Raw genomic sequence first — 23,676 nt, 5'->3', positions numbered from 1 at the left:
TCACCTGGTTCAGATTCATTGATGACATCTTTGCCATCTGGATTGAGGGTGAGGACACCCTATCCACATTCCTCCAGAACCTCAACAACTTCTCTCCCATTTGCTTCACCTGGTCCTACTCAACCCAATAGGCCACATGGTACATGTTGACCTCCACCTCGAAGATGCCTACATCAGTACCTCCATCTGTATCAAACCTACTAATCACCAGCAATACCTCCACTTCGACAGCTGCCACCCATTACATACCAAGAAGTCCCTTCCGTACAGCCTAGCCACCCATGGTCGTCACATCTGCAGGGACGAGCAGTCTCTCTCGAAATATACCTAGGGTCCCCAACCTAGTACAAAAACAAGTCTCCCATGCCTTATCTTTCCAGTTTCCCACCACGTCTCAAAGCCCCACCATCCGGCCACAGAGGCGCATTCCTCTCATAACTCAGTACCACCCAGGACTGGAGCAACTGAATTAAATTCTCTGCCAGGGTTAGCTTTCGTCGTGCCCTGAAATGAGAAATGTCCTGCCCATTAACCTTCCCACGCCTCCCACACTGGTATTCCGCCGTTCACTAAACCTACACAATATACTAGTCCATCCTTACACAACCCCTGCTCCTAGTCCCTTACCTTATGGCTCATACCCCTGTAATAGACATAGAGGCAAGATCTGTCCCATACATCCTCCCTCCATCACCTACTCCAGTCCAGTCACTAACATCACCTATCCCATCAAAGGCAGGGCTACCTGTGAAACCAGTTATGTGATCTACAAGCTAAGCTGCAACCACAGTGCTGCATTCTATCTAGGCATGACAACCTACAAGCTGTCTGTCCGCGTGAATGGCAACCGACAAACTGTGGCCAAGAAACAAGTGGACCACCCTGTTGCTTAACACGCTGCCAATCATGATACCCTTCATTTCAATGACTGCTTCACAGCCTGTGCCATATGGATCCTTCCCACCAACACCAGCTTTTCTGAATTGTGCAAGTGAGAACTTTGCCTGCAATACATCCTACATTCCCGTAACCCTCCTGGCCTCAACTTTTGTTAGTCGCTGTCCTCATCCATCCATCCCATTCCGGCACTACGCAGCTGTCCGTCATTCCATCCACACACCCAGTCCTTTTTTATTTATTTTTTTAAATTTTTTTTTTTATTTCTCTCCTCCTGTTGGTCCGGGGTAAGTATAGGCCCACCGTATTCCTGCCTGTCGTAAGAGGTGACTGAAAGGAGTCTCGCACGTTTTGGCCTTTATGTGCTGGTCCCCTGTAGGGTTTGACCTCCATTCTTCAAAATTTTTCCGAAGAGCGAGCCAATTGGGGAAGGGTGCCTTACATGGTGCATTGTGTCCATGGTGCGTTGAGATCTTTAGCCACCTTTCTTGTCGTCGCATTGCAGTCCCGCTCATTCTTCACCTGTTGGGCGAGGATACATTCCTGGGTGTGGTTTCCGCCGTGCACTATGCAGTGTTGCATTCTGCACCGACAACCCTGGACCTCTTTATCCTTGATATCCAACATGGTAGCGAGTCCGTTGTGGTGGGGTCGCCATGTACCCTGTTGGTTGTAGCCCCCTGACAACACAGGGATTGCTCTGCTGATGCCTGCGCCATTAACTCCCCATGTTTGCCAAGGAGTAGATGCCTATCTCTCTGGGGCATTGGGTCTCCCGGCAATGGCCATCCTGCCAGGTGACCCTTCCTGTGGCTGGGTGGCACCCATGGGGAGGGCCCTTGGTTGGCATGGATGGCATCAGGGCAGATGACACGCAAGGAAGTGTGGCCAACCACCAGCAGTTTCTAAGCGTTTGAGGGCTCAATTCAGTGCGCAGACGTATGAGCCCTAATCGTTCCCCTCCCTGGCCACACCATGGGAGGAACGAAAGGCTAAGGCTGGCTGCGACGCTTATTCGCCCCAGTGCCTAGTATGTACAAGAGCTGATGGGGAGTCTTTCATGATGGTGAAGCCTCAGTTCATTGTAGAGCATTTAGAGGACAAGTTTGGGGAGGTGGAGGGCTTGTCCAAATTTCGCTCTAGGTCAGTTTTGATAAAAACAGCATTCTCTGCTCAGTCATGGGCATTACTCGCTTGTGACAAGTTGTGGGATGTTTCTGTTTCCATCCGCCCCATTAGAGCTTAAATATGGTCCAGGGTATTATATTCCACAGGGACCTTCTTTTGCAGTCTGATGACGAGCTGCACGCCAATTTAGAGCGGCGAGGTGTTCATTTCGTCCGGCGTGTTCATCGGGGTCTGAGGGATAATCAGGTTGCCACCGGTGCTTTCATCTTGGCCTTCGAGGGTGGTACATTACCTATGAAGTTCATGGTGATGGTCTACCTTTGTGATGTCAAGACCTATATCCCTCCCCCGGTGCGATGCTTTCAGTGCTGGAAATTCGGCCATATGTCTTCCTGCTATACTTCCAGCCTGACACATCGAGATTGCAGACACCCATCACATCCAAATACTCCATGTGCCACGCCTCCCATCTGTGTCAGCTGCGGAGAGCATCATTCACCTTGCTCGCCAGACTGCAGGATTTTACAGAAAGAGAGGAAAACAATGGAATATAAGACCCTGGACCGACTGACCTACATTGAGGCTAAGCAGAACTTTGAATGCTTCCATCCTGTTTGTATGACCTCCTCTTACGCCGCCACTACAACATTTCTAGCCTCATCAGCTCCACCTACCCCAGTCACCTCTCAGAGCCGGAAGACTAAACGTGCCCCCTTGATGGTGGGGGCAATTCCCTCCCTGTTGCTCCTGCACTATCTACTTTGGGAGCAACACCCCCCCCCCCCCCCCCCCAACCATCGGGGATGTCTGTCCCCACTTCTAAGCTGGGGAAGTGTCCACCTTCTTCGGCTCCTCTCGCTCAGAATGGGTACCTTGAGTCCCTCCCAGGTTTCCACCAGTGGGAAAGGTTACACACACCAGTGGCTGAAGTGCCCAAAAGCAGCTGGATGTAGATGTAGGGCTTCACAATCCTCCTCTGTTCCGTAGACTGACTCAGTGAAGCCCTCCGAGCCAGGGAAACCCAAGGAACAGTGAGACAAGTCCAAGAAGAAGACCCTTAAGATCAAGGACTGTGTGGTGGCACCCACCCTGCCGCTACCTACAAGCTCTGCGTCTGAGGATGAGGTGGAGATTCTGGCATCCGCTGAGAACCTGGATCTTGCCGGACCCTCAGACGCAATGGATATCACCGTCTCAGGAAATCAGTGGGAGGCAGCAGGTGACCCTGAGGCGTCAACTGCCTCATTGAATATTCAGTGCCTTCCCAGCCTCACCATCATTTTATCCTCCAGTGGAATTGCGGCAGTTTTTTCCACCACCTTGCTGAGCTCCAACAACTTATCAGCCTTCACCTTCTGCATTGCTCTCCAGGAAACTTGGTTTCCGACGATGCGAACCCCCACCCTCCGTGGCTATCGGGGTTATTATTAGAATCAGGCAGCTTATGCGAGAATATCTGATGGAGTCTGCGTCTGTGTCCTTAACTCCCTTTACAGTGAATGTGTACCTCTTCAGACACGTTTAGAGTCTGTCACTGTTAGGGTATGGACACCTCAGGCTGTTACTGTGTGCAGTATCTATCTTCCACCGGATGGTGATGTCCCACAGCATGTATTGGCTTTGCTGATAGCTCAACTGCCGCCTCCCTTTCTGTTACAGGACGACTTTAAAGCCCATAACCCTTTATGGGGTGGATCAGTGGCAACAGGCCAAGGCACTGTTGTTGAGCAAGTGTTGGCACAGGTCGACCTTTCTCTCTTAATTAATGGTGCCTCCACACATTTCAGTGTGGTGCATGGCACATACTCAGCCATTGAAGTATCGGTATGCAACCCTGGCCTTCTACCATCTGTCTAATGGAGTGTGTGTGACGACTTGTGTGGTAGTGACCACTTTCCGGTCTTTCTGTGACTGCCGCAGCGTCGCTCTTTTGGGTGCCTCCCCAGATGGGCCTTGAATAAGGCTGACTGGGACTCGTTCGCCTTCATTGCCACTATTGAGCCTCTTTCTCATGATGCCATTGATGTGGTGGTTCACGCTATAACCACCGGCATCGTTTCTGCAGCGGAATCTGCAGTTCCCTGTTTTTCTGGGTCCCCTCAGCGGAGGACTGTGCCTTGGTGGTCACCAGAGATCACTGAGGCGATTAGAGATCGCAAGCATGCCCTCCAACATCATAAGCGGCACCCATCACTGGAACACCTCATTGCCTTTAAGCAGTTACATGCCCGAGCCCGACGTCTTATTCGCCGATGGAAGCAGGAGTGCTGGGAAAGGTATGTCTCCACCATTGGCATCCGTACCTCTCCATCGCAGGTTTGGACCAAGATTAGGCTACTCTATGGATATCAGACCCCCGTCAGCACCCCTGGGCTTTCCCCGAATGCAGCAGTCTGTACTGAATCAGACACGATTGCAGAACTCTTAGCAGAGCATTTTGCTCAGAGTTCTGCTTCTACGAATTACCCCCTGTCCTTCCGCTCCATGAAAGAGTGGTTGGAATTTCAGAGCCTTTCTTTCCATACATGCCACCCCGAATTGTACAATGCTCCATTCAGTGAATGGGAATTCCAAAGTGCCCTAGTCGCTTGCTCTGATACGGCTCCCGGGTCAGATCGCAATCACTATCAGACACTCAAACACCTCTCGGTGGATGGCCAGTGACACCTTTTCGACCTTTCCAACCATGTCTGGGCTGAGGATGAATTCCATCACAATGGTGGGAAAGTGTCGTCATACCAGTGTTGAAACCTGGCAAGAACCCACTGGAGGGGGACAGCTACCGTCCCACTAGCCTCACCAACATTCTGTGCAAGTTGCTCGAACGCATGGTGGCTGCTTGAGTTTTGGGGCCTTCTGGCTCTGTCTCAGGGTGGGTTCCGTCAGGGCTGCTCTACCACCGATAATGTGGTCTGCCTGGAGTCTGCCGTCCATACGGCATTTGCCCGCCATCAGCATCTGTTTGCCATCTTTTTTGACTTGCGGAAGGCGTACGATACAACATGGCGACATCGCATCCTCCCCATGCTTCATGGGTGGGGTCTTAGGGACCTGCTCCCGATTTTTCTGTTGCTTCGTTCCATCCGTGTGCTAGTTGGTTCCTCCCGAGTCCAGGAGAATGGGTCCCGCAAAGCTCTGGTTTGAGTGTCTGCCTCTTTTTAGTTGCTATCAATGGGCTCACTGCAGCTTTGGGAACATCCATATCAGCTTCTTTGTATGCTGATGACTTTTGCCTGTAATGGAATTGCAGCCTCAGCAGCTGCAGGGCGCTATTTACAATGCGCAGTCTTGGGCCACAATGCGTGGCTTCCAGTTTTCGGCCACCAAGACTTGTCTCACGCATTTCTACCGCCATCCCACTGTTCACCCTGATCCACGGCTTTATCTTGACGGTGAACCTGTTGCTGTGGTGGAAACGCATCGGTTTTTGGGATTGCTTTTTGATACCTGGTTGACTTGGCTCCCTCACATGGGCAGCTTAAACAAACGTGCTGGCGACATCTTAACACTCTTTGTTGCTTGAGTCACACCAGCTGGGGTGCCGAAGATCAGTCTACCCTTCTCCGACTGTATCAGGTGTTGATTCAGTCCCGTCTCGATTATGGGAGCCTGGCTTACGGTTTGGCATCGCCTTCTGCGTTGTGGTTGATGGACCCTATACATCACTGCAGGATCCGACTCGCAATTGGAGCTTTCCGCGCAAGCCCTGTAAACAGCATACTTGTGGAGGCTGGTGTCCCTCCATTGCGGGTCCGGTGCTTATGCTACACATGTTTGTAGCTTGCCTGGGCATCCAAATTACTGTCTCCTGTTCCCCAACTCGGTCTTCCATCTTCCCGAACGGTGGCCCTGGTCAGTGTGTCTGCTTGCGGTTTGCGTCCGTCTCTTCTCTCTGGGCTTGAGTTTTTCCCTCTCCCACCTCTTTTCCGGGCCCACATACCCCTGTGGTGCCCCGCCCATGCCTTCAGCTGGATTTGGCACAAGGCCCGAAAGACTCAGTCCCTCCAGAGGCCCTCTGCCGATGCTTTATTTCCATCCTTGCCGCATTTCCCAGCTCTGCCGTAGTCTATACCGATGGTTTGATGGTTGTTGGTCGAGTTGGTTATGCTTTTACTCGTGGGGAACAATCTGAACAATGCTCATTGCTGGATGGCTGCAGTGTTTTCACTGCAGAGCTTGTAGCCATCTCTTGCGCCCTAGAGTATATCCGCTCCTGCTCAGGTGAGTCGTCCTTTATCTGTGGTGACTCCTTGAGCAGTTTACGAGCAATCGCCCAGTGTTTTCCTCGCTCTCATTTGGTGATGGCTATCCAAGAGTCCATCCTTACTCTTGCCCGTTGCAGCTGCTCTGTGGTTTTTGTGTGGACCCTGGGTCATGTCGGCATCCCAGGTAATGAACGTGTTGACACACTGGCCAGACAGGCTATCAGTGCACCGGCCCTGGAGATTGGCCTTCTGGAATGTGATCTCCAGTCAGTATTGCAGCAAAAAGTCCTTGGTGCTTGGGGTGATGAATGGCACACCCTGCCTTCCCTCAACAAACTTCAGGTCATCAAGGAGACTACAGGTCTCGCAAGGATTCAGTTGTTCTGTGCCAACCATGCATTGACCACACCTGACATGCACGGCCATTTTTGGCGCCATGAGAACCCACCTCTATGTCACTGTGGATCAGCGTTGACAGTGGTCCACATCTTGTTGGCCTGTCCGCTTTTAGCTGCGCTCAGGCAGACGTTTGCACTGCCTGATGCGCTCCCTTCACTTTTAACGGATGACGCTGCAATGACAGGCTTAGTTTTGAGTTTTATTCGAGCAGGGGGCTTTTATCGCTCGATTTGAGAGTTTGTCTCTTTTTTTGTGTTGAGTCTGGCCTTTGGTCTACAGTTTTATGATTGGGATTTTTAGTATGTTACTTGGTGGTTGGCTCCCCCCCCCCCCCCTTTTTTTTTCTTTTTTTCCCCCCATGGTTGGCCAACCACTATAACACTCTGGGTGTGTTTAATTCCTCTTTTCTGGTCTTTGTCTATCTCTTTTTTGTTCTGTGTTGTCCCTTGTCTTCTCCGTTGCTTGTTTTTCTTCCTTATGGGTGTTTCATGGTCATGGAAAACTGACTGATGGCCTTCATAGACTGGTCCAGTCAACCCCCACAAACCAACCAACCAACCAACCAACCAACCAGCCAATTATTTCTCTATAGTTCTTCCCTATTCCGCTACTTCCCCCCCCCCCCTCCCCACCTCTCCCCTACCTGCCGCTTAACCTGCAGCACTTCACTGTCCGCCATCCCCACCATACTATCCCTCCCTCTCCCCACCCCAGACTCGTCCTTTCCCTTACCCAGTCACCGCTCCCATCGTGCACTGGTGCTGTTGCTCACAGTGCGGTTTCAATTGCCTGAGACTGCGGTCATGTTTGTGAGTTGCATTTGCGTGTGTGGGTGTGTGTGCTTATGTGTGTCTACTGTGTGTCTATTGTGGACAAAGGCCATTGGCCAAAAGCTTTAAGTGTGAAAATCTTTTTGTTGTGCCTATCTGGGACTCAGCATCTCCGCTATATGGTGAGTAGCAACTTTCCTTCTCATAGTATTGTTGCACTCCATCCAGGATTTTCCATTGTTTGATACACTAGAATTTGTAACATATAAAGTACATATTGGGCCCTTTTTAAATATACACTGTAGGTTGTAAAACTCCTTCACAAACTTCCGTGGCCATGCATTGTTAAAACACAGAAATGATGCAACTGTTAAACTGTCCTAGAGGAGCCATTAAATGCCTGTCACAATCAACACCTATAAAAGGGACACAGAACATTACAAAGGCACTTTGGCAGAAGATTGGAGTTTCTGTAATAACGTTTCAAAATTATTCATATACTTCAACAAGTCTGCGTATTTTTTGTTCATGTTATTTCTACTCATCCAACTGTAATTTTGAATCGCTATGAGCTTGTCAGTCATGAATATTGCATGAAATGGACAATTTTAACTGAGGCAGTTTAAGCATATCCCATAAATCAGCTAATGTAAGGACTGGGCTGTAATACTTACTCGTATTTATGTATTTCTGCAAAAAAGGAACACATGTATTTTAATTGCGTAGGATCCTAGAGGCCAGTGGTGAGTCCTCTATCCATTTTCAAGGTGACATTGGTATTTTAATGCTTTATGCAGCAGGATGTTGTCAGAGTTTTTGAGAAATTTGGTAAATGAAACAGTGCTTCTGAATCATGTCTATTAACCCAAATGTGTCTGATATTTTATTGACCCTGCGGAGTTGAAATTCTTTTTAGCTAGAACATTTACTTCTTTCTGTAGTTGTTCTGCATATTCTTAATGATAGAAGAAGCAAGAGCCAGAGCACAGGCTCAAGTTGGGGAAGGAAACCATCTACGTGTCTTCAAGGAAATCTTCCTGGCATTTGCCTTAAGTAATTTAGGGAAACTGTAGAAGACCTAAAATAGGATGGCCAAATGCGAGCCGAGTGTCTTAAAACATTGTACTTCCCCACTTGGTTTCTTTTTACTGAAGGCAGAAATGATAGTGGTAAAATCTTAATACCACCATACTCAGTTCTTGCAATTAATTATTGGTCCACATTTACTTCTCATATTTGTCACCACCAGAAAGCAAAAAGTTATATTGAATCTGAAGGTTTGTTTATACACCACTGAGCATTAATATACATGGTCTTATTGTCTTCCTCCAGGCTGAGAACTGTTTCACTGAGCCAGCATGAAAAGTGAACTACATTGCAGCTTGAATTTTTCACATGTGTAAATTGCTACTGGAGATGAAAGCCACTTGAGCTACCAGGAAATATGTTATGCCTTGGGCTTTGTAGTCTGGTGCTTAACTGCACGACCACCAAGCTGCTCTTCTTCACTGCTTACAGACCCAACTCTCATTTATGAGATGTGTGGTTCAAATCCCTATCCATCTTTAAATGAAGGCAAATACTGGCTTGGCTCCTTGAAGGAGTGTAGTTGATTTACTTCCTCATTTTTGGGCTACCCAAACTTGTACTCAATCTCTAATGATTTCATCATTGACAGTTTTAAATCCTTATTTTCCTTATCCTTGCCCTATTTTGCATAACATACAAGGAAGGCTTTAGGCAAGATCAGAGCCTATCCATATTTATGTGTCTAAGCTAATCTTGAATTCCCTGGTACATCATGTGTGTCATTTGTAATAATGTTTTTGTGGCATAAAGGTGTGTGAATGTAGTCTGATATGTATTTCATATTTTATCCTGTTTGCTCTGAAACATACACTTCCAACTACCCTTTGAATATGTTTATATTTCCCGAAGCAGAACTGCTTGTTTATGGAAATCGTGCTTCTGTCATGCACAGTTTGTTTTATAGACGGTACAGGTTAAGGAAACAGAAGGAAGAAAACAGTAATTTGTCATAATTACTACAGTGTGCTTAAGTTTATGATGAAATAAAGCACATTAACAAGAGTAAAGATATTAATAAGGTTCCATGCAACATTTCTCTCTCAAAGAGTTCTGAAAGGCCTCCATACTGTTCTGTAACTGGAATTAATATTACCATAAAATACATATTTCAAGACAAAGCATGTTCTTAAACTGCATCCAGTGCAGAAGGACTTTCAGTAATAATAAGTGCTGAGAGAACTTTGTCTCCTAGAGCACTTACAATTCGCTAGGTTTACAGATGTAGATATAATGTACAGTAGAGTCATAAGCATAGACATCAATGTAGTATGTGATATTGTGGCTCTTCTGTTTAACTGCAGGAGAGAATTGTTCCTCCAGACCCAATAACACCAGCAGAACGCCGTGCAACCCTTTTGCGACTCAACCAAGTTATCCAGCACCGGTTAGTTACTGGAAATCTGCCAACTCGGATGAGAAATCTCAAGGTATTGTTAACAGATAGTTTGTCATTCCTATTTTCAACAGATTTAAATTGAATGTTTCTTTCATTAGAGGACCTTTTTCTTTCAGATTGAGAGTGGCCGTGTTACTTTCACTGTAGAGCACGAGTTTGAAGTATCACTAACTGTGATGGGTGATGGCCCCAATATTCCATGGCGACTGTTGGACATTGATATATTGGTAGAAGATAAAGAGACTGGAGGTACTGCTTAAGGAGTACTAGTCTCTTATTACCTAATGTAATTTTTTCTCAACAACTAGTAGCTTTTCGAGTTGTCTGTAGACATGTAGTCATTTCTAGCCATAGTGCATTACATTGACAGTTATCTACTTCTTAACCAGGTATTATTATTTTTTTTCTTTTTGTCAGTTGTTATCAGTGTCATTCTGATTGAAGTGTTGGCCTGCATGTTTTTTTTTTGTTAAACTGTTATGATGCTTGTTCTTGCTGACAGGCATGCAGTTTAGGTTAAGACCAAGTCATTGGCATCTGCGCTACTTGTCAGTGAATGTTCAGGTGAATGCAGAAATCCCATATTACTATCTTGGGTAAGATCATAAAGGGTGTTGCATTAATGTCGTTTTTGTCTTCTTCCAACTTGTTATGAAGTGTTATATGGGTCTGTACTGTATGCTGGAGTGTGATGGGTGCTTGTGTAGTGTATTGCATTGTTGCGGCTGAATATGGAGTGAAAGGGAAGAAGAAAGCCAGTGCACAACGTGCTTCTCTGAAGTTGTACCAGCACTGCTGGGACCCATGTGGAAACTGAATACTCATTAACAGTGTTATGCAGCTTACTTCATGAGAAACGTAGTAGAAGGTTTGAATTTACCCCAGCGCGTTGGTGCTAATAAGGAACAATATGCCATCACTGTATCATTCAGTGTTGCCAAATACTGGTTGTGAAACTTTCTTCTTCCACTAGGATTTTAACCAGCTACTTTTTTGTGCATTTAATTGCACGGTTTTTGTATGTTATGAATGTGCCATCTCATATATGGAAGTGAAACATGGACAATAAATGATTAAGACAACAACAGAACAGAAGCCTTTGAAATATGGTGCTGCAGAAGAATATTGAAGAATAGTTGCGTGGATCACATAACTAATGAGGACGCACTGTGTAGAATCAGGGAGAAAAGAAATTTGCGGCACAACCTGACTAGAGGAAGAGATCGATTGATAGGACACATTCTGAGATATCAAGGGATCACCAGTTTCGTATTGGAGGGAAGTGTGGAGGGTAGAAATCGTAGAGGGAGACCAAAAGATAAATACAGTAAGCAGATTCAGAAGGATGTAAGTTGCTGTAGTTACCTGCAGATGAAGAGGCTTGCACAGGATAGAGTAGCATGGAGAGCTGCACCCAACCAGTCTTCATACTGGAGAGTACAACAACAACAACAACAACAACTACTACTACTACTACATTTACATCTACATCTACAACAACAACACCATGAATGTGCAAGTAACACAAGCACTTTTCGATGATTATCCATTTCTATGGATGCCAATCAGCAGTTTTTATGTTCAGTTTCTATAATTCGGTAGTGTGTAATGCTGTGAGAAAAGGAACTTTCATGTTTTCTTCCATCCTTTGAAAATGCGTATACACAACAAATACTGCTTCGACCCAGATAGCTGGGATCACATTGTGAGCAAGAGGCCAAGCACAGATCTTGGTAGTGTTGTTCAGTTTACACCTGGAGGTGACAGTGACCCAGTGATGTCAGCAATAATATTTGTTTATTGTGTTGAGTGGACAGAGTTATAAGTGTCTTCATAGTGGCAGTTGGTGGCAGGGCGTAAGCACACGTGCTGTGAAGAATTGCTGCAATGCCTTGTCAGCGACAAGGCACATCCTGTTCTGGTGGCAGTGTAGGAAAAGGAGCAGTCACCAACCAAATGTTCCACAATACAGTGCGGCTCCTACGACAGCATTTTCGAAGACAGCCCGTTGTCTACTCAGGTGGAGATAGCTGACTGTGACCCAGGATGTCAGCTGTCATGGAGAATAGAACACAATCATCCCCCATGGATCAACCATGACTGCAGCAGATCTGAATGAGCAGGTCAGAAGCCTGTGGGGATGCGACCCGCCTGGTTGGAATGGAGATGGCAGCTTGTAAATCATCTGCGATGACTCATAGCGGAGGAAGACTGGCCGTACACCAGTGTTCTTAAGCACAGTGACCCAATAGACAGCAAAAGCATACCACAGCTGTGGTATACATCAGGTTAGTAGCTTCTCGGTGTTGAAGTCAGTAAGCAGGTAGCAGACAGGTCATCATTGATCAGCTTGTTGTGGTTTCACTGAAATTCAACAACTGTCATTCTCTCTGGTTCTAGTGTCAAAGACAGAATGACTGCACAACTGAACATGTCTTTGAACTCTAAAAGCCTCATTATTTAAAGGTCCAAGCCTACGCCTATACGATGGCTCTGTGTGTGTGAGTACATTTGCCCTCATTTATTGGTCTCATTAGTTCTCCTTTCCTCTTTGTGACAATTGAATAATAATTAAGTGTTGCCTAGCTTAGGTCTTTCTGATTATGTTTGACTTTGCAGTGGCTCCCTGGCATTGAAATTATGTATTGTCAATTCACAGTGTCTTGTTATATAGCAGTGCGATGTTTGTGTTTCTGCCTTCTTCACTCTGAAGTTGTGTGGCAATGCTCCCCTCATACCCTGATGTTTGTTACATCGGTGGTATGCCTTGTTGACAATGTGATTGACACACCAGCCCAAAGTTACCCTTCTCTGGCATAGCCCTGGAAAATACGCAGTTCAAGATGTTTTCCGAGATAATTACGCAAAAAATCAAAGCCTGTGTGGACAGTCATCTCCCAGAACGACAAATGGGCTTCAGATCTAGAAGATCAACACTTAAGGCAGTCAGGCTTCTTCTAAACAGCATCGACGAAGCGCTACAAAAGAAACAAATGTTTCACACGGTGTTCATAGACTTTACCAAAACCTTTGACCTACTGGAAAGAGATCTCTTAGTCCGAAAATTGGAAAACACAATGGGAGAAGATAGCGTATGGGCAAGAATAATCAAGTCAATCCTCCAATACAACTTAATCACAATATCAGACAACCTCTCTTTTTCGAACCTCATTCTGCAGTCAAATGGAGTCTTACAGGGTGACCCAATGAGCCCTTTGCTGTACATTCTTGCCACTGAATAAGTACTGCAAATTGGAGAAAATGAAGATGATGTACATGTTTATGCATACGCTGACGACATAGTCGTAGGTTCAACGGATATACAGAAGCTGCAGGAAATCATTGAGAAAATAGGCAAATGGTGCAGTGAACACAAATTACACATAAACATAACAAAGACAGAAATTGTGATTTTCAGAAAAGGGGGCAAAACACCCAAGAATGCGGAAATCAACATCAGAGGACAAAAAATAAAAGTCGCATCAGACTTTAAATACCTAGGGTTGACATTGCAACCAACAGCCAAATGTTTCACAAAACATACAACAGAACGTGCAGCCCAAGCAATAATAGCAATACAGGACATCAAAAACACCTGCCTACTCAGTCTAGTAACGGCCATGAAATTATTCAACGCAAAAATCTTGCAAATCCTGGCCTATGGGTTGGGGGTTATACGAGACCACCTGACAGAAAAAAATCTAGAAACACTAGAAAAGGTAAAATCAACTTACCTAAAAAGAGCACTAGGTCTCTCAAAGACAACAAGATCTAGACTAGTGTACCTGCTAGTGAGAGAGACAATTGTAATTTGAAGACATCAAACTTCGATATATGATGCTACACACCAGGGCTTCCAGAAATCAACTGAAGATCATGGAGGACAAACGAGAAAATGTATAGCTGGAGTTCTATGGCACCGAAGCAATGACGAACTGCTCATGGACAGCACCAAACTTCGAACTGCGATATGTTGTAACTAGATTTTCTATTCACAGCTTTCATCATCTAATTTGCAAAAACAAAACTTATCACGACCCAATCACAACATGTGTATGTGAACTGTTTAACGAAGCCTGTGAACGATATCCCATAGAACTGTGCAGTAAAGTGAAATCAATATATGAATATGCAAAAATGTAAAATGTAAATGTAAAATGTTAATCAAAGTAACTGTATATGGCTATTTGGCAGCAATTTTATTAAATAAATTATGGGCACGTGTATAGAGAGCCTATTGAGATTGAGAAACACTGTACAATTTTAACAGGAAAGACAAAGGTGTTAAACTGGATAAAATTTACCTCGGAGGATGTCTCCTGCTGTCGGAGACAAAACGTCAGGGGAGAGTTTTATACATTGAACATGGCCTATCAGCCCAGAAGTTTTAAGTGAAAACAATACTGGCCGTGAAAGCCTACACTGTAATATCTTTGATCTGTTATGTTATTATTTATTTTCCTTTTTCTCTGTGGAGAGAATCTTCTCTTTCTTTATATTGAGCCGTGTATCTGTTGCAAATCCTTCCTGATTGTTTTACCTTCTTTTAGTACTCTTATTTTTTGAATTATACCTGTTCTTTTATCCCTTCCACCTAACATGATTTAGTTTTTGATACTTTTTTTCTAAATTAATTTCATGGTTTTTCAGTCTTCTCAGCTCAGTACACCCAACTTATTCCTGTCATATCTCTTATTATTATTAATTTAATCTTGTATTATCATGAATAGTACTGCTGATTTTTTTTTCTGCTGTGATTACACAGAGTTTTGGCTGCGGTGGAATACTTTTATTATCTGTTCCTACATTGTTTCATTTCGTAGATAGCAGGCTGCTCATGAAATTATTCTGAATGTTGTTTTCCTATTTTTAACGTTTATTATAATCTCATATGAATATTTTGTTCATATACAATATATTCTGTGCAGTATTAAGTGAATGATTGTCATATTCTTAATTTGTTATATTGCAGAGGGAAAGGCACTAGTTCATTCATTACAAATACAGTATATCCATCAGTTAATACAGTCAAGACTTGTGGATAATCCACAACCATTGCATGAAGTGTACAATTGTTTGCATCATTTCTGCCAAAGCCTTCAGCTGGAGGTACGTATTCTGTGCTTGAAACATATTGGATATTTTTTGATTATCACTGAATAATGTTTCTCTAAAGAAATGCCTTTCATTTGAATATTAAACAACAATTTTTCAGGTTTCACTCTGCATTTGAAATTTTATATTGTTCTCCCCTTTCCCTTGTAATATAGACACTATATGAGCAATTTTGTCAGCAAAATATGAAACTGACATGTTTTAAGTGGTACTGTGCTAACTCCCATAGCTATACATGTACAGCTAAGTGTAGTAACATGTTTCATGATTGTAGCTATTCATTTGTTCGTGAATAATAGCAGGAAGGTATATGCTTTAGCTTTATTTGGTGACAAAAAAATTTGGCCTTTTCTTATTTACATTTGCTAGCATTGTGCATCTTTTTGTATAAACATAGAATTAGTATACTAATCATCTTAACCAGTGTTGTAATATTTTCTCATTATATCATGTTCTAGGTGCTGTATTCTCAGACCCTGAGATTGTGCCGTGATCGTTTAGATGATCATATTCATGTTGATGAGTACACACCTGGAAAGTGCTTATCCATTTCCTATTGGAGGTATGTTATAAACTTCTGCTTTGACTCGAAATAATTGTCATTTTATGGCAAAGTGAAAAGTATAATGGTAACTTATTATATAACAATAATTTTACTACAATGTTTATGGACATGTGTTACTATGGAACATTGTTTTCTACTGTAGAACAACAAAAATGTTTTATTAATTTTTTGTGGGAATAGGAAGAGAAACAGTCAGAAATCTGTTGTAGAATGAAAGCTCAATATGAAGACACCTGTTCATGTAAATGAAGAGAATATGAATGTATTGAAACTTGCGTTAACAAAAGACAGTGTTGATGCAAGCGGTAGAATGTAAGACCAGTATGCATACAAACTGAGATAGTGAAACTGGAGATCGATCAGCAGAGTTGTATTGAAAGGTGCATCATTGTTGATGACATTACTACAAAGTTGAACTGAAGTCCCTGACCTGCATGGATACTTCCATTTTGATCTCAATTATATCGGCTTGTTTAACCTATGGGTACTAATATGATTGCACAATTATCTCAAGCAGACAAGATTTCAGTCACATTTAGAATGTTACATTCAATATGCATTTCTTAATTGAATTGTGCTGGGAGGTGAGTTGTAGAGAACAACATTTACTCATCAGGAAGTGAGCCACAACTCAGTGGAGCAGATGCACACATTGTATCCAATCAAGAAATAAATGAGAGTGCTGGCATCTACTGGAAATGTCATGCTAGCGATTGTTTAGGGTGTAAAGGATCCTATTGTAGCATGTCCAGGATAAGGGGCAAATTGGGATAATTTGTTGCTACAGTAATCTGCTACTAATAATTAAAGTTTTCTGAATGATAAAAATGTGGGAATTTATTTCACAGGTAGTACTCCATGACAACACATGCCTTCATATGGCTGTGCATACCAAAGATATATTAGGAAACTAACATTTGAGATGAAACTTCCTGGCAGATTAAAACTGTGTGCCCGACCGAGACTCGAACTCGGGACCTTTGCCTTTCGCGGGCAAGTGCTCTACCATCTGAGCTACCGAAGCACGACTCACGCCCAGTACTCACAGCTTTACTTCTGCCAGTATCCGTCTCCTACCTTCCAAACTTTACAGAAGCTCTCCTGCGAACCTTGCTGAAACATCCCCCAGGCTGTGGCTAAGCCATGTCTCCGCAGTATCCTTTCTTTCAGGAGTGCTAGTTCTGCAAGGTTCGCAGGAGAGCTTCTGTAAAGTTTGGAAGGTAGGAGACGGATACTGGCAGAAGTAAAGCTGTGAGTACCGGGCGTGAGTCGTGCTTCGGTAGCTCAGATGGTAGAGCACTTGCCCGCGAAAGGCAAAGGTCCCGAGTTCGAGTCTCGGTCGGGCACACAGTTTTAATCTGCCAGGAAGTTTCATATCAGCGCACACTCCGCTGCAGAGTGAAAATCTCATTCTGGAAACATCCCCCAGGCTGTGGCTAAGCCATGTCTCCGCAGAATCCTTTCTTTCAGGAGTGCTAGTTCTGCAAGGTTCGCAGGAGAGCTTCTGTAAAGTTTGGAAGGTAGGAGACGGATACTGGCAGAAGTAAAGCTGTGAGTACCGGGCGTGAGTCGTGCTTCGGTAGCTCAGATGGTAGAGCACTTGCCCGCGAAAGGCAAAGGTCCCGAGTTCGAGTCTCGGTCAGGCACACAGTTTTAATCTGCCAGGAAGTTTCATATCAGCGCACACTCCGCTGCAGAGTGAAAATCTCATTCTGGAAACATCCCCCAGGCTGTGGCTAAGCCATGTCTCCGCAGTATCCTTTCTTTCAGGAGTGCTAGTTCTGCAAGGTTCGCAGGAGAGCTTCTGTAAAGTTTGGAAGGTAGGAGACGGATACTGGCAGAAGTAAAGCTGTGAGTACCGGGCGTGAGTCGTGCTTCGGTAGCTCAGATGGTAGAGCACTTGGCCGCGAAAGGCAAAGGTCCCGAGTTCGAGTCTCGGTCGGGCACACAGTTTTAATCTGCCAGGAAGTTTCATATCAGCGTACACTCCGCTGCAGAGTGAAAATCTCATTCTGGAAACATTTGAGATGTTGAAATGTCCTCTATAGAGCCTGGGCTCGGTGCTATCAGCTATTCTCTTGTTCAGACTTTAAAAGATTGGAATCATGCTTTGTTGTCATCATTATTATTCTTATGTGTATGAGCATATTCAAATTTGATGACAGTTTCACCGTACATGTTATACGAGAGTTGGAACTTAAATAGTGGCAACTATTTATTCACAACCGATAAAAAAGATTTATATCTTTGCACCTGTTACTGTCCTTCCAAGTAGTCACCAGCATTTTGTAGAACCTGTTGCCAGCGATGTGGAAGGTGTAGTATACCGTTAGCAGAGCCTGTTCTGTTGATGGTGCGAATGGAGCGGTCTATTGCCTGTTGAATCTCTGGAACAGTTCTGAAACGAATACCATGAAGTGGTTCCTTCATCTTCGGAATCAAATCAAAGTCACAAGGACTTAAGTCCGGGGAGGATGGTGGATGGTACAATACTTCCCAGTCCCATAGACCGAACAGAGCAGCTTCTGCTTGCACTGTGTCTGCCCATGCATTGTCATGCAAAATGATGGGTGGGTTGTGCAGAAAGTGTTGCTGCTTCTTTCGCAAAGCTGGTCATAGGTGATGCTCCAAAAAATGCTGTGCGTTGACAGTCTGCCTTGGAGGAATGTAATGCGTTAGGATAATACCATCACAGTTGTACACGAGAATCACCATAACTTTAGACCGCTTCATTTGCACCATCAACAGAACAGGCTCTGCTAATGGTATACTACGCCTTCCACATTGCTGGCAACGGGTTCTACACAATGCTGGTGACTACTTTGAAGGACAGTAACAGGTGCAAAGATATATCTCTTTTGTATCGGTTGTGAATAAATAGTTGCCACTATTTAAGTTCCAACCCTCTTATAATGAGTACTGACCATATTGAGGAATAAAATAACAAATTGTTTTATTAGTATTGTTGTTATAAAAAAAACTGAAGTTCCGGAGGTAATGAAAGTGTGAATTCAGCTCCAGAATTTATTAGAGCTTAGTTATTTATCTTGCAAACAAATTGAATTCCACTTAATACATACACTGTAAATAAGAAGTGTGTTATGTGGAGTGAACATGGACACCAATTAGCAATCAATTTTTTGCTGACAGAATTTATGTTCTTTTCTCAAAAGTTTCTGTAGCAAGAGCCAATTGCACCTTGAAATAACATTTATAAGAGATCTTCTTTTCTGTGTGATTTGTGACATTTCTACCGATTTTTCTAACTTACAGGGAAGAAAGGAAAAATTAATACATTGGATTTTTTCTTTATTAGTGCTGCTATTTTTACCACCCCGTCATTGTATAAATGCCTGTATTTATGTGATTGAGTCACGGCTTAGTAGGTTTAGATTCAGTCATGATTGTATCATACTATAAGGCACAAACAACAGCAGGACTATAATGAAGCAAAGTTTATTCTTATTCCATATACAAGCAAATAACATTTGAAAGCATAGAAAAAAACACAGTAACAACCATGTACTGATAAAGCAGTTGCTGACAATAAGTATTGACATAATATGAGAAAGGCTTATGCTGGCTGCTGTGCTGTGTGCACGAGTCATGTGGCCCACCGCAGCTGTCCTTAGTGCCCGACTCGTGTAGATGCTGTTGGTGGAATTTTAAAAGTGTAGTATGTTGGCGGCCTGGTGCTGCAGTATGTATCCAAGTATTACGTTCAGGGTTGTAGCAACTCTCTCCCCTTGGGAAAATGTACTCCACCGATGCGGGCATCAGGGCAACTGTTGAAACATCCATGACCTCTGCAGCATATGCTGCAGGCGATGGCGGTGGCAGAAGGAGATTCTAGGCCGGAAACAGTGAGTAGGGGCATGGGCTCCACTGCCATGTACTGTAAAAGAGGAGTGGTGACCAGGGTGCTGGTAACATCTCAATGTCCAGTCTCTCAATGTGGTGGAACTGCACTGGTGGTGAAGGCAACGGCTGCTCGGTAAGGGGTGCGAGAGTTGGAGCACCCGAAAGCATTGGCCCGGCTGATGGTGGAATCACTGGTTGTAGCAAAGCATCATGGGAAAGCCCGGCTGCAGGCAGCTGGGGCTGAACCCCTCAAGTGGCAACATCCACAAGGAGGGTGGGTCCCTCCCACAGTGGAGACACTCTGTGAGATCTGGAAAGTTGCTGGAGGAGTAGAAGAGTTGGCAGACCTGCAGCCCTTGTCATGGCATAAGGATGCAGCTGGTCGTGGTGGTGCACCACCAGCCCATCACTGATGTACACCATGCAGAGGGGGTACCTTGGCGTCTATGGACCGTGACATGAATCCACTTAGGTTAGCACCTGAAACCCCGAGCCCAGACGGCTGAACCAGAAGCACATCTCAACAAGGGCCACGCCGACGGGCATTGGTGGGGCGACATGAGCAGATGTAGGGACTTGCTACCAGTCCCCCACTGTCAAGAACTTGTAGGAACTCATGAAGTGTGTCAGGCATCATCCGTGGAGGAGTCCATGACATACTTCTTCATTTGAACCTTGAATGTGCGTACAAGACATTCCGCTTTGCCGTTAGATTTGGGTGGGGGCTGGAGGCAAAGAAGAGCACTCACATGGAGACTGCCTTGATGGGCACAAGAACTGTGGAACTCCTGAGACACAAACTGTGGGCCATTAACCATCACAAGTGTGTAAGGCAATCCTTCAATATAAAAAATTATGGAGAGGTGTGAATCATAGTCACAGCTGATGTTAGAGGTCAGAGGATAACATATGGAAATATAGTGAAAGCACTGACAACTAACAACCGGGAAGAATTTAGCAAACGTCCTACGAAATCAACGTGGATGCATTCCCACAAACACTATGGTGCGGGTCACAGAGAGAGCGTCAACTGCGGCATCCTGTAGGTAGCACACAGAACAGCCCGCAACAAGATGTACAATATCTTCTGGTAAACCTTCCGGGATGTAAGGTCATGGTCCATGAAACTCTTCAGCTCCTAAAGTTTCGTCCAGAGCTGCGCTGGACATCTTCAGAGGGGTGTTTCTCCTCCGGTGAGTCTTGCCGACTGACTCACCGGAGGAGAAACACCCCTCTGAAGGTGTCCAGCGCAGCTCTGGACGAAACGTTAGGAGCTGACGAGTTTCATGGACCACGACCTTACATCCCGGAAGGTTTACCAGAAGATATGTCATCCGGTCGTGAAAGCCTTCATAAGATGTACAATGTCACTGTCAATGCCAGGCCAATACATGTACCCACAGGGCAGTAACTTGAATGCAAGACCCTGTAATCTTACCTTTCTCAAACATCATTATTAAATTTCTTAGTGTCTTCATTAGTTTCAAAAGCTTAGAGAGGCATAAGATATACAAAAGAAAAACTTTTTATTCATCTTCATTTTCCCTTGTTTTTGGCTTCAATTCTTGCGTCTAGGGTACATTCTTGCAGCTGAAATTTTGATTTAATGTTGCGGGTTCCTGAGATGACTAAATAACTGATGAAGATTTGCCTGTATATTTCTTGAATTTTATTCTTTGTCGCATTTTTCAATATCACACCGGTTTTACAATTTCCACTTAATATTCCAAATTACATTGTCAGTGTCAATCTTTTAAATACCTCTGTCTCCATCAGAGGCCTGCCCAATACTACTTACATTCTGTGGTATTCACAATATTCCAAAGAGTTTACAAAGCAAAAGAGTTTACATACTTTCTTGACAAAAGAGGAATCATCACCAAATTATACATTATTTTATCAATGAATCCATAAATAAATTGTAATAATTAGCTTTAGATTGTGCAATTAATAATATGAATTTTAAGTATGCCGGGTATTTCCAAAAGAAAAATAATTGTAGCTGTATCAATTGTAACAACCTAATCTCTTTTTATACATTTTAGTCTGAAATATAATCCATCATATACAAAATCATGTGAAATTCTTTCAGTGAAACAGCCGAGAATGATCACCTATACAAGAATCGACACACACACCTGATACCATGTATACTGTCGATTCTTGTATAGCTGACCATTCTCAGCTGTTTCACTGAAAGAATTTTTCGTATGATTTTGTATATGGTGGACTATATTTCAGACTAAAATGACATAGCTAAGAGCATACCACCATCAAATAATGTAAAGTAGTGAAGGAAGGCAAAATAATTATTCAAAGGATTAGAAGCCCAGGCCTCCAGCCTGTCTGGCCAAACATGTTGAATGAAGTGAACAACATGATGCAAAATCGGGTCGGCAGTGACAGCAGCTGCAATCCAGGAGCACGCCGTAAACTGCATATTGCGCCTCAACATCTGAGTATAAACAAAGGACTTCATCCTGATCAAAAGTGCAATCCGGCCCATTGGAAGCCGGGACAGCGCATTGGCATTGGCATTGGCATTGGCATGTGGTGTGATGTGGGCCAAAAGTGTATTTCACAGTTGTAGTGAGACAGAAACAAGGCCTAATGCTGGAGGTGATTTGATGCGTTTTCGGGCAACAAAGCAGAAGGATTAAACAATGAAACCAAGGGCATGTGGCCAGTAATGAGATGGAACATAGACCTATACAAGAACACATGAGTTTGGTGTGGACATAGGTGGTAGCAAGCACTTCCTTTTCAACTTGGGTGTAGCACTGCTGAATGGAGTTGAGCATTTTTGACACATAAGCTATGGGATGTTTGGAACCATCCACATATCGAGAATGACCCTTGAGTCCATACTGAGAGGCGTCTGTAGCTAAAACCAGGTGGTGACCAGGATGGAAAGTAGCCAAACAGATTACAGTGTAATTTAGACGAAAAGCATAAACACGTGTTTACGGGCTGGCGTCCCCTGAAAAGGAACATTCTTTTGGAGCAGCTCATGGAGGGGATAGGCCAATGTTACTGCACTCACAAATTTATAAATTTGTGATAGCGATTTTACCTAAAAATGCTTGAAGTACTTCGACATTTGTATGTTGAGGCAGAGCTGCAACTGCAGTGCCATTATGACATAAAGGCATAACACTGTACCAAGAAACCTCAAAAACCAAACACACAATGGATAGCTGAAAAACATGTGACTTAGCCAAGTTGTATTCGAACCCTACTGTATGTAAGACCATGAACAAGGTGTGCAAGTTATGTAAATGCTCATCTGTGGATGCACCCATCGTGATAATGTCATGGAGATAGTTGATGCACCCCGGAACAGACAGTGTTAGTTCCAAAAAAAGGCTGAAAAATCACAGGGACACCAACCACACTGAATGGGAGGCGAGGATTTTGGTACAACTCGAAGGGCTTGTTAATCACAAGGAGCCGTTTAAAATCCTCATCCAGTCACACCTGTAAATAGGCTTCAGGTAAGTCAATTTTGCCGAAAAACTGGCACCCTGTGAGTTTAACCAGTAACTCATCCTATGTGGGCCACAAAATTAGTGGCACAACCTAACCTGCCCGAGAAAAGAGCTAAGAACTCAGAACACAGAGAATCTAACTGCTGGTAAGGGACCTGGTCGGAAACTAGGCGTTCCTTATTTAGAAATGGAAAAAACAAAGACATTCAGCATCATCTACTGTTATAACTCAACAAACGCCAAATAACCGGAGACAATTTCCCAAATCCTCTTAAATTTGGAGGTCAGTAAAGTAACAGCTGCATCCTTGTCCTCTTGTATTCTGAGCACTTTGTCCATCACTCACACTTCGATAAACAGTTTGTTACGTACACACTGGAGACACACAATTAACGTCCATGTCTACAGGAGGGGGCTAGGAACGGCTCACTGACACTATATGTCCTTTTTTCCCACAGTTATTACAAGTTACCCAGTGCTCAGGGCACGTGGCCTTGTCATGTTGCGCGAAATAGTAAGGGAAAGATGGGAGCATGGAGCACTGCCATTGCTGTGTTGGTTGTTTAGCACATTGCTGTCCTGTGCAGTATGGGGGCTGTGCTTGTACAGCTGCCACATTGTTCTCCCTCTGATAACAGGAACAACCACCAGGAATAGGAGCCACCAAGGTGATGTCACACAGAGCCTCAATACGGTCACCAGTAGTGCAAGATACCTCGAAAGATTGAGCAATATTTAATGCTTAAGCCAAAGATGGATTCTC

The 23,676-nt window shown here is 44.1% G+C and overlaps 1 protein-coding gene across 1 annotated transcript in view; it reads left to right on the top strand.

Moving 5' to 3' along the window:
* Positions 1 to 23,676, top strand: part of LOC126237196 (mediator of RNA polymerase II transcription subunit 14) — a 171,231-nt gene that overhangs the window by 19,503 nt on the left and 128,052 nt on the right. Inside the window, exons 5-8 of the mRNA XM_049947075.1 lie at positions 9,790 to 9,915; positions 10,001 to 10,133; positions 14,857 to 14,993; positions 15,458 to 15,561. Of these exons, the coding sequence (XP_049803032.1) occupies positions 9,790 to 9,915; positions 10,001 to 10,133; positions 14,857 to 14,993; positions 15,458 to 15,561 (500 nt within the window). The remainder of the gene's footprint in view (positions 1 to 9,789; positions 9,916 to 10,000; positions 10,134 to 14,856; positions 14,994 to 15,457; positions 15,562 to 23,676) is intronic.

Source organism: Schistocerca nitens, chromosome 2, assembly GCF_023898315.1.
Source record: "Schistocerca nitens isolate TAMUIC-IGC-003100 chromosome 2, iqSchNite1.1, whole genome shotgun sequence".
Lineage (NCBI taxonomy): Eukaryota > Metazoa > Arthropoda > Insecta > Orthoptera > Acrididae > Schistocerca > Schistocerca nitens.
The sequence above is the reverse complement of the archived record's forward strand: the minus strand, read 5'-3'. Positions and strand labels throughout refer to the sequence as shown.